Genomic DNA, 14,802 nt, shown 5'->3' on the forward strand with positions numbered 1-14,802 from the left:
TTAAATAAATATATATTTTTATATGCATTTTTGGACTTATACACTATTTTTTCTAGTGGTTCTGCTTATTGGACTTTCAGCAGGAGAGTGTAAACGCTGCAGAGCCCAGTTTGTTCCAGAATTGCCGTGTCCGGGACGTTGTCTTGCCACCTGATGTGGAGGAGTCTGCGGAGGCAACTCATGTGGAAATGATTAAGCTGTTTAGCATGCCGGCTGTACACTGTCCAGGTCTCGCTAGCATAGAGAAGTGTGGTGAGGACCACCGTGCAGTAGACCTTCAGCTTGGTGGTAAGGCTGAGTCCCCTTCGTTCCCAGACGTTCTTACGCAGTCTCCCGAAGGCGGCACTGGCTTTGGCGATTCTGTTATTAACCTCAGCGTCTATGGTTACTTCATGGGAAAGTGTGCTGCCTAAGTAGGTGAAGTTATCGACTGCTTTGAGGGTTTGCTCCTTCGCCGTGATACGTGGCTCCTTGTACAGTTTTCCTGGAAGCGGTTGATACATGACTTCGGTTTTTCCAATGTTGATCTCGAGACCAAAACTCGAAAAACAGTCCATTTCATGCTGCATTTGCTGTTCCGTGCTAGCGTTAAGTGCACAGTCCTCAGCAAATAGTAATTCACGGATAACAGTATCATGGACTTTCGTAACCACCTTCAGGCATTTTGGGTTGAATAGCTTGCCATCAGTCCTGTACCTAACCTGGATTCCATCTTCACAGTTGTTAAATGCATCACTTAACATTGCAGAGGACAGCATACTGAACAGGGTTGGAGCAAGCACACAGCCTTGTTTTACGCCGTTTGTTACTGGGAAAGCCTCAGATACGTCTCCATCGTTCAGAACCTTCACCATCATGCCATCATGGAACTGCCGGATGACTGAGATGAACTTGCTCGGGCAGACGAATTTTGCCATGATCTTCCACAGGCCGTCTCTACTGACTGTGTCAAAAGCCTTGGTCAAATCAACAAAAGTTACATAAAGGTCACGGTGTTGCTCCTGGCACTTTTCCTGAAGTTGACGTGCTGAAAAGACCATATCTACTGTTCCACGTTTAGCACGGAAACCACACTGGTTCTAGGTAATAGTCCTTGCTCAAGGTGATGTAAAAGGCGGTTGAGCAAGAGACGAGCCAATATCTTGCCTGCAGTGGATGTGCCCTTCCCCCACGTAGTATATAGCAGCCATGTAGTATATAGTACTGCCCACGTAGTATATAGCAGCCATGTAGTATATAGTACACAGTATTTAGCAGTGTGGTCACCATATCCCTGTTAAAAAAAAAAAAAATAATTAAAATAAAAAATAGTTACATACTCACCCCTGGGATCCAACAGCGCTGTGGCGATGCTCGCACCTGCCGCCATCTTCCGTCCCCAGGATGCATTGCAAAATTACCCAGAAGACTTAGCGGGCTCACGAGACCGCTAAGTCTTCTGGGTAATTTCGCAATGCATCGGAATGGAAGATGGCGGCAGGAGCGAGCGGCTCGGCAGACTACGGAGGGTGAGTATAGCAGGTTTTTTGTTTTTTTATTATTGTTAACATTACATTTTTTTACTATTGATGCCGCATCAATCAAAAAGTAAAAAAAAACTCCACATATGCTTTATAATGAAAAGAAACGCTAGACATACAGTAGTTGATATATTAAGACCCAAACTTTGCAACTTTCACAATTTTTATCCTATGCATAAAAAAATTTAAATCCATGAAATCCAGTTGCAAACTTACTGCTTTGGTACATTCTGCATCCCCCAAAAACCTGAAAAAAGTTGTATGTTCCACGATGAGTTTTTGATGAGCTCTTGGTGCTGTGTATTTTCACTCTGTCAAAAATGCAACATCTTAGGCTGTGTTCACACGTTGCGTTTTTTTTCGCGGTTTTTTCGCGGTTTTTCCCGATAAAAACGCAATAAAACCGCAAAAAAAAACCGCATACAATAAGCATCCCATCATTTAGAATGAATTCCGCATGTTTTGTGCACATGATGCTTTTTTTCCGCATAAAAAACGCATACCGCACAAAATCCGGACATGCTCTATCTTTTTGCGTTTTTTTTGCGGATTTCCCACTCCAAAATGCATTGGGAAGTGTCCGGAAAAAAACGCGGCAAAAACGCATCAAAACCGCGGCAAAAACACATGCGGTTTTCTTGCGGATTTCATGCAGAAAATGTCCGGAATTCTCAGGAATTTTCTGCATGAATTCCTGAACGTGTGCACATAGCCTTACAGTTCCATCAAAGTGGGTGGGATTTATAGACATCTCATGCCCACTGTGTTTTGTTTTTACTCAGTGTAAACTTACCAGTGGTGTATGTTTCAAATGTACATGTCAATCTCTCTTGGGCTATATCCGCACGTTGAGTATTTTGCTTGCAGAAATGTCTGCAAGGTTTCTGCATCTCTTGGTGGCAAAAGTGAGCTTTTGCCTCGATTTTTGCTGCAAGTTTTGTATGTGTTTTTTTTTTTTGCATCCGGTTTTGTACAACAATGAAGGCTTTTTTTTTTCTTTTTTTTTTAGCTGAACGAAGATATTTTTAAAAAAAAAAAGTTTTTGTGATGTTATTTCTTGGATACTGGCCTTCTCCAAGACTGAAAACCTCAACTCTCAGCCACCCCAAATCTGGCGCTAAAGCTCGCTCTTCCCACTTGCCCTGTGTGATGGAGAGGTCCATTACTATTCCCATAGTGATATATAAAAAAAGACAAATAAAGTCCTTTATTTGAAATAATGACACATTCCTTTATTGAATCTAAGTTAAACCATATTCACTGGATGCCTAATCCACCGACGCCAACGTCTCCTGCAACAAAACTTAAATAATAAACTACAATATTCCTCACCTGTCTGCTGAGAAGTTAATCCATAGTGTCCCACGACAATCGTGATGACTTTGAGAGCAGTCACTGATGTGGCTGCTCTCAAAGAATGCTGGCGATACACTGAAACGAGGTCATTGCTCCCACAGTGTATAGCACTGAGCTCCTGTGAGAGTTCACCGGAGTTCATCAGCTAATCAGCTCCGGTGTTCTTCCTTACGGCACCACAGCTGTGTGAGAAAGTTCTCACGCATCGGTGGTGCCGTAAGTGAGAGCTCGGAGCTCATCAGCTGATGAGCTCCAGTGAACTCTCTCACGGCAGCTCAGTGATACACTGCAGGAGCGATTATCTCTTTTCAGTATATCTCTGGTGGCCGGGTAGAGCAGTCTGATGTGACTGTTCTACACTTGAGATTGCTGTAGGACACTCATGTGAGTATATGGTGGTTTATTATTTTTTATTTTTTTCTACGAGATGAGGGCATCGGGGATTTGGTGTTAGGTGAGAATAATTTTTTTTTAATTATTTGAATATGTATGCAATTAATTTACATGTTGTGTGTTTTTTTTGTTTTGTTTTGTTTTTTAAGTGTGAGCACAGGTGTCGGCTGACGAGACTACTTCTCCCATCAGCAACTCCTGCTATCACTGTTATCAGTGACAGCAGACCGAGTCTGATGGGAAGAGTAGTCTCATCAGCTCACTTCTGCTGACCTGCTTTTTACCATAGGTCACAGTTTCTCTGCGGGGTTACGCTGACTTCTGACAGCATGACCCCGCAGCACTCTGACCAACGGTCTTACCAGCGGTAATGTTGCTGACGATAAGAACCACCGTGCTGATGACACTCTCTAGCGCCATAGCTTGCAAACATGAAATATGAAAATTGAATTGCATTACCGCACTAGAAATATGAAACATTGAGAAAGCTTAGCGCATAAATTGGCCAATTCATGTGTACCTGGAAGCCACATTAAGGCGTTTCTCTTTTCCAGGTCCTATCACTGTCAATCCTCTCTTTCAGTGCGGTAATGCAAATCAATTTTCATATTTCTTGTTTGCAAGCTATGGCACTACAGAGTGCTGCCTTATTTATTTGATTGTATATGAGTTGGTGACTCTAGGTATGCACCTGTTCGCACCTAGTCTATGTTTGGATGTGACTGTCAGTTTTTTGAAATTTAAAACCTATCCATTAGTAACCCCATAGTGATATTGTATAAAAACACAGACACATAGGATTAAGTCCTTTATTTGAAATAATGACACAGGCTCCTTTAATAATCTTAATTAAACCATACTTACCGAATACCTAATCCATTGAAGCCAACATCTCCTGCAACAAAAATTCTAAACCACAATATTCCTCACCTGTACGCCTAGAAGATAATCCATAATGTCCCACGACAATCCTGATTGCTTTGAGTGCAGTCACATCAGTGATCACCTCCTGTCAGTGTATCGTCGGTGGCCGGGTAGAGCGGTCACATCTCCCGATGTGACTGTTCTACATGTGAGATCGCCATGGGACACTTGGATTACGTGAACTATGGTGGACAGGTGAGTATATGTTGGTTTATTATTTTACATGATTTCTAGGAGACGAGGGTATCAGGGATTAGGTGTTAGGTGAGTATAATGGCTTTTTTATTTTTATGTGAATATGTATGTAATTTTTTCAACTGTGAGCACAGGCGCCTGCTGATGAGACTACGTCTCCCATCAGCTGTACCTGCTGTCACTATTATCAGTGACAGCAGACATAGCCCAATGGGAGCAGTAGTCTCATTGGCCCACGCCTGCAGGTCACAGCTGCAGTGTCACGCTGATATCTGACAGCATGATCTTGTAGCACTCTGACCGACGGTGTCACGGAGTGACCCGACCCAACGGGTGGTCGGTCAATGGACAGCACAACTCACAAACAACATGATGGAAAAGGTGAGACGAAGGCCCTACCCTTAGGGAATGGTCACCACCTGAGCACAAACCTGAGGCTGTCCCTGCACTCCCCTAAAGCCCTATGCGGGTCCATCCCCCTGCTACCGTCAGAATATCTTGTCCCTAACTGTCACCTAACTCTGCCCTGGCTAGTGCACTGGCCGGCAACGGGTACTAGTTTCACCACTGCAGATAATAACACACGGGATAGTGACAAACACGAAAGGGATGAGGAAATAAACACTTTGCTTTCTCTGCTGCAATGCACCACACAGCAGAATAAAGGCATCAGGCTAATGAACCCAGCAGAAGCACCACTGCACCCAAAGGGCTCCTCAGTCAGGCTTGGTCACTGAAGATTGCTCTATCACCAACAGTCAGTTGATGCATCAGGCGACCTTTTAAAGGATGGTAGGAGTGGTCACCACCTGCATCAGCTGACCCAGCAGCACTGGGGGGGGGAAGAAACTGACATTAACCCCTGAATGGTCCAAAAGGAAAAAAAAGTTTTAACCTGAGTGGAATCAGAGCTACCACAAATCCAAATATGGATCATGACAGACAGTCTGCATAACATTACCTTGGGTCACAGTCACGCTGGCATCTGACAGCATGATCCCGCAGCGCTGTGACCGACGATCTTACCGGCGGTAGCATTACCACCGATAAGAACTATCGTGCCGGTGTTTCCCAAGCTATCACACAGATGACTGTGGGAAACACCATAGGAACCGTTAAAACGCAAAACAAAAGCTCAGTAAATCTGCAAACATTTTTATACCTGCGTTTTTGCTGTGGATTTGACTGACTTAATTGAAGTCAATGGGTGCCAAAACTCTTCAGAGACGCAAAAAGAATTTCATGCTGCAGAAAAAAATGCAATGCAAATACAGACGGAAATTTACTGATCATGTGCACAACACTTCAGGATTGTCAATGAATTACCTTGCATAAGGGTTCCATTGCGACCATTTCCACGCGGGGGAAAAAAAAACACCGTGTGCACATAGCCTTAACGTCCGTATGTTTGTCCTTTCTGTTTCTGTAGCGATGAGAGCCCACCTTATTTACGGGTGCATGAGCTGGGTACAATGTGCGAGCACTACAATGCCAGTTTGCAATTTTCACTCCGCAACATCCATTGCTGGTTGTTTCTGGAAAAGACCCATGGAGTCAAAATCATCACTACACCTGTAGATAAAACCCCAAAGGGGTGTAATTTTCAAAATGGGGACAAAAGGGGGATTCTGCTCATCTAGCATTTGGGGGCTCTGTATATGGAGTTCGCAAACTATTATAGAAAATTCTGCTCTTGGGGATGTCTCCTGTATAATAGTACTGCTTACCCATACTGCGAGACTTGTGAGGGACGTATCGCTATTTGCAAATGGTGCTCCCGAGCCTCGCCATATGACTAAGCAGTACTATACAGCCACATATGGGGTATTTCTACATTCAGCAGAAATTGTGGGACACATTTTCGTGTCATTTTTTTTCCCATTTCCCAGTGTGAAAATGTCAAATCTGGGGGTACTTCTCTTCTTGCACCTTAGGGCTCTGCCAATAACATGGCAGCTCAAACCAGTCCAGCAAAATGTGAACTTCAATATTGCGCTTCTTCCTTTCTGAGCTTTGCACTGTGCCTCAAAAAGTAGCTTTCAACCACATATGGGGTATTTTCGTACTCAGGAGAAACTGTACAACAAATCTGGAGTCCATTTTCTCCTGCTATCCTTGTAAAAAATAAAATATTTGGGGCTACAACATTTTTGTGGGGGAAAAAAGTGGTGTTTTTTTTTTAAATTTTGCAGTTCTACGTTATAAAGTTATGTGAAGTAGGGGGTTCAAGATGCTCATCACACATCTAGATACATTCCTTGAGAGGTCTAGTCTCCAAAATGGTGTCACTTATGTTTTTTTTTTCACTGTTTAGGCACATCAGGAGCTCTCCAAACTATACACGACACCAGGAGACCATTCCATCAAAATTTACGTTCCAAAACTTCACTCCTTTTTTGAGCCTCTCCGTGAGCCCAAACAGTAGTTTACTTCCACATATGGTATAAGCATACTTGGGAGAAAGTGCACAAAAAACTGGTTCGATTATTTTTTTTTTTTTTTTTTTTTTTTACTTTTCCTGTTAAGGTACCTTCACACTCAGCGACGCTGCAGCGATACCGACAACGATGTCGATCGCTGCAGCGTCACTGCTTGGTCGCTGGAGAGCTGTCACACAGACAGCTCTCCAGCGACCAACGGTCCCGAGGTGCCCGGGTAACCAGGGTAAACATGGGGTTACTAAGCGCAGGGTCGCGCTTAGTAACCCGATGTTTACCCTGGTTACCAGCGTAAAAGTAAAAAAAACAAACACTACATCCTGCACTGTCTGTGAGCACAGCGGCCTGAAAGCAGAGCGGTGACGTCACCGCTCTGCTTTCCGGCTGAACGACGCTCACAGCCAGTGCAGGAGGAGTGCAGAGAAGCTGAGCGCCGGGGACAGACAGCTGTAGGTAAGTATGTAGTGTTTGTTTTTTTTTTACTTTTACGCTGGTAACCAGGGTAAACATCGGGTTACTAAGCGCGGCCCTGCGCTTAGTAACCCGATGTTTACCCTGGTTACCAGTGAAGACATCGCTGGATCGGTGTCACACACGCCGATCCAGCGATGTCTGCAGGGAGTCCAGCGACGAAATAAAGTTCTGGACTTTCCTCAGCGACCAACGATCTCCCAGCAGGGGCCTGATCGTTGGTCGCTGTCACACATAACGATTTCCTTAACGATATCGTTGCTACGTCACAAAAAGCAACGATATCGTTAACGATATCGTTATGTGTGAAGGTACCTTTACCCTTGTGAAAATGCAAAATTTGGGGCTGACAAACATTTTTGTGGGGAAAGTTTGATTCTTTTTTTATTTTCACGGCTTAATATTCTAAACTTCTGTGAAGCACCTGGGGGTTCAAGGTGCTCACCCCACATCTAGATTAGTTCCCTGAGGGGTCCAGTTTCCAAAATGGTGTCACTTGTGGGGTGGGAGCTCCACTGTTTAGGCACATCAGGGACTCTCCAAACGCAACATGGCATCCGCTAATTATTCCACCAAGTTTTACATTCAAAAAGTCTATTGGCGCTCCTTTCCTTCCAAGCCCTGCCGTGTGCCCAAACAGTGGTTTTTCCCCCACGCATAGGGTTTGGTATGCTCAGGTGAAATTGCACAACATATTTTGGGGTCCATTTTTTCCTGTCACCCTTGTGAAAATAAAAAAAAATTGTGTCTGAAGTAAAATAGTTGTGACAAACAGTTAAATGTTCCTTTTTAACGTCAACATTCCGAAAATTCCTGTGAAGCAAATGAAGGGATAATAAACTTTTGACCACCACGAAGGGTGCAGTTTTTAGAATGGTGTCACTTTTGGGTATTTTCTATCATATAGACCCCTCAAAGTTACATCACATGCAATGTGGGCCCTAAAAAAAAAGTTTGTAAATTTTGTTGTAAATATGAGAAATCACTGGTCAACTTTTAACCCTTATAACTTCCTAACCAAAAAAATGTATTTAAAAAACTGATGCAAAGTTGACATGTGGGAAATGTTATTTATTCATTATTTTGTGTATCATATCTCTGATTTAAGGGTATAAAAATAAAAGTTTGAAAATTTCAACATTTTCACAATTTTTGCTAAATTTCCATTTTTTTTCACAAATGAACGCAAGTCAGATCGAAGAAATTTTGCCACCATAATGAAGAACAATACGTCAAAAAAAATCTCAGAAATCAGTGGGATCCGTTGAAGCGTTCCAGAGTTATTACCTCATAAAGTGACAGTGGTCAGAATTGTAAAAATTGGCCTGGTCATTAGCGTGCAAACAGCCTTGGGCAGTAAAGGGGTTATCCGTATACGGATATATGAATAAGTTCTTATACAGTGGAGCTAGCTTGACGTGTTTGGTCAGGAAAGTGGACCATATCAGATGGACAAATCCTACAGACCTGGTCTATTGCACCAGATTTAGGTATACTTTCTGCCTCTTGCATAGAAGCATTGTGTTTAGTGATAAAGTGTTTGCTGAGAAGTATAAATGTTCGTCACATGAGGATAAAACGTTTTAAAAAAGTGTTATTTCACAAAAATCCAGTAAAATTCAACATTTGGAAACGGAAGAAATGCTTTTCTGATGCGTTTCGAACACACTTGTATGTTCCTCGTTGTAGCTTTTGGTGACTTGACTTTATAGTAGTCCTTGGTGACTTACACTGGGGCTGAGGCTATCACAGACTTTTGTCCTGACCACAACTTTATTGTGAACGAGGTCACTTTGGGAATTATATGTAAGCTAGGAAATTACTGTTGAATAACTGACATGTCTTTTAAAGTGGCAAGAAACCTTTATGTGTAAAATTAGTATTTCTTTGTTTTAATGTAGGTGATTGATACAAAGAAGAAAATGTCGACAGAATGCCTAATGAACCCGGATTTCCTCATAGAGTTCATTGAAATGTATCGGTCTCTTCCATGCTTGTGGAAAGTTAAGTCCTCCGAATATTCCAACAGACAGAAAAAGTCAGAAGCCTATGAAAAATTACTAAGTCTTTGTAAGTCAGTTTGTCCGTCAGCGACTGTAGAACTTGTTAAACATAAGATTGCAAATTTGCGAACAGTGTTCAAAAAAGAATTAAAGAAAGTGGAGTCATCAATACAGTCTGGTGCCTCTGGTGATGAAGTGTATATACCCCGACTCTGGTACTTTGATCTTCTGAAATTTACTATAGACCAAGAAATTCAACCACAGCCACAACCTGTATACCACTATCCAGAAACATACGATGTGCGACAAGAAGAAGAAAACACAGATGACAGCCTAGAAAGTGCCGGGGAATGTGCAAACTTCTCCCAGGTAGGTGGCATCTTTTTTACTTTTTGTTTTAGTGTCATTTAATTGTATGGAGCAATTTCTCAAATTAAGACTCAAGGTAAAAAAAATGACCTTTTTCTTTATATAAAGGAAATTATTCTGTATTGTTCTATCTACCCCCTTTAGAAACTATGGACTCTGTGATCGCTAGAATAAAAAGTCTGTGGTACCCTCGCCAACACTTTGCATGTTTGACTTATGTTGGCTTGACTCTTAAAGTGAACCTGTCAGCAGGATTCCTTCAGTGACCTGCCTCCTATTTTACGGCCTGTCTATAATAGTGTTGGCTTTGAAAAAAATTTTTTACTTCAGCAAAGGGACGCATAGCATTTATCGGCAAGTGATAGATGCTACCGCGCATTTTGTTGGAGGAAAAAAAATTGGCTGCAGCAAAACGCCGCTGCTTGCGCAGTAGTATCTATCGGCAAGCGATATATGCCAATGTGCATGCCTCGTTGCCATTTTGCCGAAGTTTAATTTTTTTTTCAAAGCTAATGCCGCCAATTTGCTGAAGTTTAACCCCTTCACGACCTTGCCCTTTTCCGTTTTTGCGTTCTCGTTTTTCACGCCCCTCCTTCCCAGAGCCATAACTTTTTTTTATTTTTCCGTCAATATGGCCATGTGAGGGCTTGTTTTTTGCGGGACAAGTTGCTCTTTTCAACGACATCATTGGTTTTAGCATGTCATGTTCTAGAAAACGGGAAAAAAATTCCAAGTGCGGTGAAATTGCAAACAAAAGTGCAATCCCACACTTGTTTTTTGGGGGGCTTTTTTGCTAGGTTCACTAAATGCTAAAACTGACCTGCTATTTTGATTCTCCAGTTCATTACGAGTTCATAGACACCAAACATGTCTAGGTTATGTTTTATCTAATTGGTAAAAAGAATTCAAAACTTTGCTAAACAAAAAAAATTGCGCAATTTTCCATTACCGGTAGGGTCTCCATTTTTCGTGATCTGGGGTCAGGTGAGGGCTTATTTTTTGCGTGGCAAGCTGGCATTTTTAATGATACCACTTTTGTGCAGATACGCTCTTTTGATCGCCCGTTATTACATTTTAATGCAATGTCGCGGCAACCAAAAAAACGTAATTCTGGCGTTTCGAATTTTTTTCTCGCTACGCCGTTTAGCGATCAGGTTAATCCTTTTTTTTTATTGATAGATCGGGCGATTCTGAACGTGGCGATACCAAATATGTGTAGGTTTGATTTTTTTTTTATTTTTTTTATTTTGAATGGGGCAAAAGGGTGGTGATTTAAACTTTTGCCATGCTTCAATAGCTTCTATGGGAGGCTAGAAGCTGGCACAACTCGATTGGCTCTGCTGAATTGCAGGCTTGCTATGAGTGCCGACCACAGGGGGGGCGCTCACAGCAGGCCGGCATCAGTAACCATAGAGGTCTCAAGGACCTCTGGTTACCATCCTGACGCATCGCCGACCCTCAATCATGTGACGGGGGTCGGCGATGCGTTCATTTCCGGCCGCGCGACTGGAAGCGCCGGTTAAATGCCGCTGTCAGCGTTTGACAGCGGCATTTAACTGGTTAATAGCGGCGGGTGAATCGCGATTTCACCCGCCGCTATTGCAGGCACATATCAGCTGTTCAAAACAGCTGACATGTCCTGGCTTTGAGGTGGGCTCAGCGCCGGAGCCCACATCAAAGCAGGGGACCCGACCTCTGCAGTAATAGTACGGCGGAGGTCGGGAAGGGGTTAAATTATTTTTTTCAAAGCAAATGCTATTATATGCAGTATGTAAAATGGGAGGCAGTTCACTGAAGGATCAGTGACCTGTCATAAGCCCATACAGGTGCATATGTAAGCAGAGCACCACATACAGGGCTACAAATAAAGATTAAACAACAACCACAAGACGGATTTCATCAAGCAAGGTATAATTTTAATCATTTTAATCACTATAACGGCACAAACCTGAAAATGTTTGTAGGTTAAAGAGCACAATCCTGTTGACAGGTTCACTTTAAAATTAAAATATGTAGATATATTAGTAAATCTTAAATTAAAGGAGTAGCCAATGCTTGGTAATTATTAACCAACTCTGTCATTTTCCAGCAGTAAAAAAGTGTCAATTTCCTGAGATACAGATTCAAAGGTAACAACTAGAGATAAATTTATTTACCTGGAATTGAATTTTACTCAAATAGACAGAACATCCACAATTTTTAAGAATACAGATTTTGTAAAGTTGCGAGTTTACAAAACTGAATCAAGTTAACTTTTGACAGCCAGCAAACATTAAAAACAACAACCTTATACTCACCTGTCATCGCTGTGTAGTCCTTGGTCACACCTGATCTTTTCCCCATTGCAATCTGCATCTCCTGGCCTGTTCACTCTAGGCCGGGACTTCTGGTCACGACCAGGCCTCAGAGGTCTCGGCGTGTCGTTTGTCATGATGTCACTGACATGCAATGCGCAGTGACCCTGTGGTTGATTACACGACAGCAGAGAGTTCTGCTCACTGTCCGCCGTCCTGTGCTGTGGGCTTTTATTCTGCCGTTATAGCTCTGGCCTGTTTACTCTGGGATGGTACTTCTAACTGCGAATTAACTGGCCAGGAGATGTGGCTTGCGATGAGTAAAAGAGGTGCCTCAGAGAGCCAGCCATGAGGCATCGGATAGCGCAGGGGACGGGCAGATGAGTATAAATGTTAATCTTTCTTAATCTGCCATTTATTATGCTTTGGGGCCTGAAGAGACCACATTACATAATAAGGGACGACATTCAATTTGCAGATATTACCTGTAAATCGAGTTTGCGCAATTTGTTGAATTCAAATTTTTGACAGATCTGATCACACGTAACAACAATGTGCCAACAGCTTAGGCTTTGGCTACAACTTTTAGCATCAGATTTACTAATATTACAATTGTGTTTTTATTGAAAATGTAATCAAGTTTACATATTAGAAAGTAGTGGAAAAAATATATATTTTATATTAAAGGGAACCTGTCACCCCCAAAATCGAAGGTGAGCTAAGACCACCGGCATCAGGGGCTTATCTACAGCATTCTGTAATGCTGTACATAAGTCCCCGATGTAACCTGAAAAATAAGAAAAAGAGGTTAGATTATACTCACCTGGGTGGGCGGTCCGATCCGATGGGCGTCGCGGTCCGGTCCGGGGCCTCCCATCTTCATAGGATGACGTCCTCTTCTTGTCTTCACGTTTCGGCTCCGGCGCAGGCGTACTTTGTCTGCTCTGTTGAGGGCAGAGCAAAGTACTGCAGTGCGCAGGCGCCGGGCCTCTCAGACCTTTCCCGGCGCCTGCGCACTGCAGTACTTTGCTCTGTCCTCAACAGGGCAGACAAAGTACGCCGGAGCCGCAGCGTGAAGGCATGATGATGATGTCATCCTATGAAGATGGGAGGCCCCGGACCGCGACGCCCATCGGATCGGACCGCCCGCCCAGGTGAGTATAATATAACCTCTTTTTCTCATCTTTCAGGATACATCGGGGGCTTATCTACAGCATTACAGAATGCTGTAGATAAGCCCCTGATGCCGGTGGGCTTAGCTCACCTTCGATTTTGGGGGTGACAGGTTCCCTTTAAGTAATAGGCGGTTATGTTAATCTAATTTTAAGCTTAAATTGTTTACCTATTCTTTTTTCTTCAGGATTCTGAATATTGACAGTTTGGACCAAGTAGCATTGTAATACAGCTGGTCGGAATTGCACTCTTTTCCATGCTGTCAGGAGAGCCAGTTTTGCCTCTGCAGCAAGGGAGAAGCGTAGAGTGACTGAAGCGGGTCCGATCCATTGACCCGGTCAGCTTCAGAATTGAGCAAGCAAGCTGTAAACTATGGAGCCAGCAAGTGGCAGGCTCTCCTTGCCTAAATACCTGGCCACTGTGAGACTCTAGAGTGGCTGGTAAGTTAGACAACGAACTATACACAATAAAATTATAAGGAGCCTGTCACCTTGTAATATGCTTTTTACCTGCAGATAGAGGGATACTCTGCAGGTAAATAGTATTATAATGTTTCCTGACCTAGAAACTGAAACTGCGACTACCGGAAGAAAATGAACTTCTTTCCTCTTAGGAGCCACTGGCTTTCAGTTATGGGGGCATGCACTGAGTGGCTTCAGTCACCCCTAACAGCACTGCTCACTATACTGTGTTTTATGGCTGTAAGCATGCCCTGACACTTTAGTCAACAGCCTGCTCTGCACAGATGCGCTGCACCACCATCCATCATGGGGCCAGGACATGCTTACAGTGTAGTGAGTGGCTAAGGGAGGGCTTACTGTAATTGCTCCCAGAAATACGTTTTGTTTCTCCCAATAGTTACACTTTCAGTAAGGCGGCCAGTAACATTGTAATGCTATTTACCTGCAGGTGAACCCAATATCTGCAGGTAAGTAGCATTTTGCGAGGCGACAGATTCCTTCTAAGAAAGGAGAGATTATTAGGTAAGTTGAAAAGGTGCTTGTTTTTTACAAGCACTTTTTACAATTTAACCAGTTATGAAGATGTGTAGACTTATAAGCCGTGGGAAATTTAAATATCCTCTTCAGAAAGTAATTAGACTAGAATTGGTGGCACTAGACGTCTAGTCCTAAACCTCTCTCAAGAGGATGTTGGCATATTCTTATACAATAAAAGAAATGGTATGCAGAATCCAAAAGAACACACTTTATCAGACGTTTCCTTATCGGACACAGGAAACCATGAGTGAAGTCTACTGCCATCAGGCTGGTGACACTAATAATGCATCTTAAAAGAAAAAAAAAGTCGTCTCCTCCCCAATGACAATTCTAATATTCCATTTAGCTTAGTGTCACAATATTCTGACCTATTTTCAAGGGGATAGACCATCAAATTTCTTTCTCAGACTAACTAGCAGAGACCACTTTCTGGTTTATTTTGTGTGTACTGAAAAGATGATACTCCAGCCTCCTAAAGAAATAAAACCTAAAAAATAGTGCCCATGTACACTTTATATTAAATTAATGTACAGGTGCACAAATACACTAAACTAATATGCTATGTGGCTAATATACAAACATATACATACACAATGTGCCATCACACTGCGATTTAATGAATACATGAATTCGAAAATTGCTGTGAATGTTAAAAACGTAGGGTACTT

General features: G+C 42.6%; 1 protein-coding gene across 2 annotated transcripts in view; it reads left to right on the plus strand.

The window, feature by feature from the left end:
• Positions 1-14,802, plus strand: part of LOC138681717 (uncharacterized) — a 74,178-nt gene that overhangs the window by 21,179 nt on the left and 38,197 nt on the right. For both annotated transcript variants that reach the window (XM_069769501.1, XM_069769502.1), the window contains exon 2: positions 9,199-9,669. In XM_069769501.1, the coding sequence (XP_069625602.1) occupies positions 9,220-9,669 (450 nt within the window). In that variant the 5' untranslated portion in view covers positions 9,199-9,219. The remainder of the gene's footprint in view (positions 1-9,198; positions 9,670-14,802) is intronic.

This window comes from Ranitomeya imitator, chromosome 5, assembly GCF_032444005.1.
Source record: "Ranitomeya imitator isolate aRanImi1 chromosome 5, aRanImi1.pri, whole genome shotgun sequence".
NCBI lineage: Eukaryota > Metazoa > Chordata > Amphibia > Anura > Dendrobatidae > Ranitomeya > Ranitomeya imitator.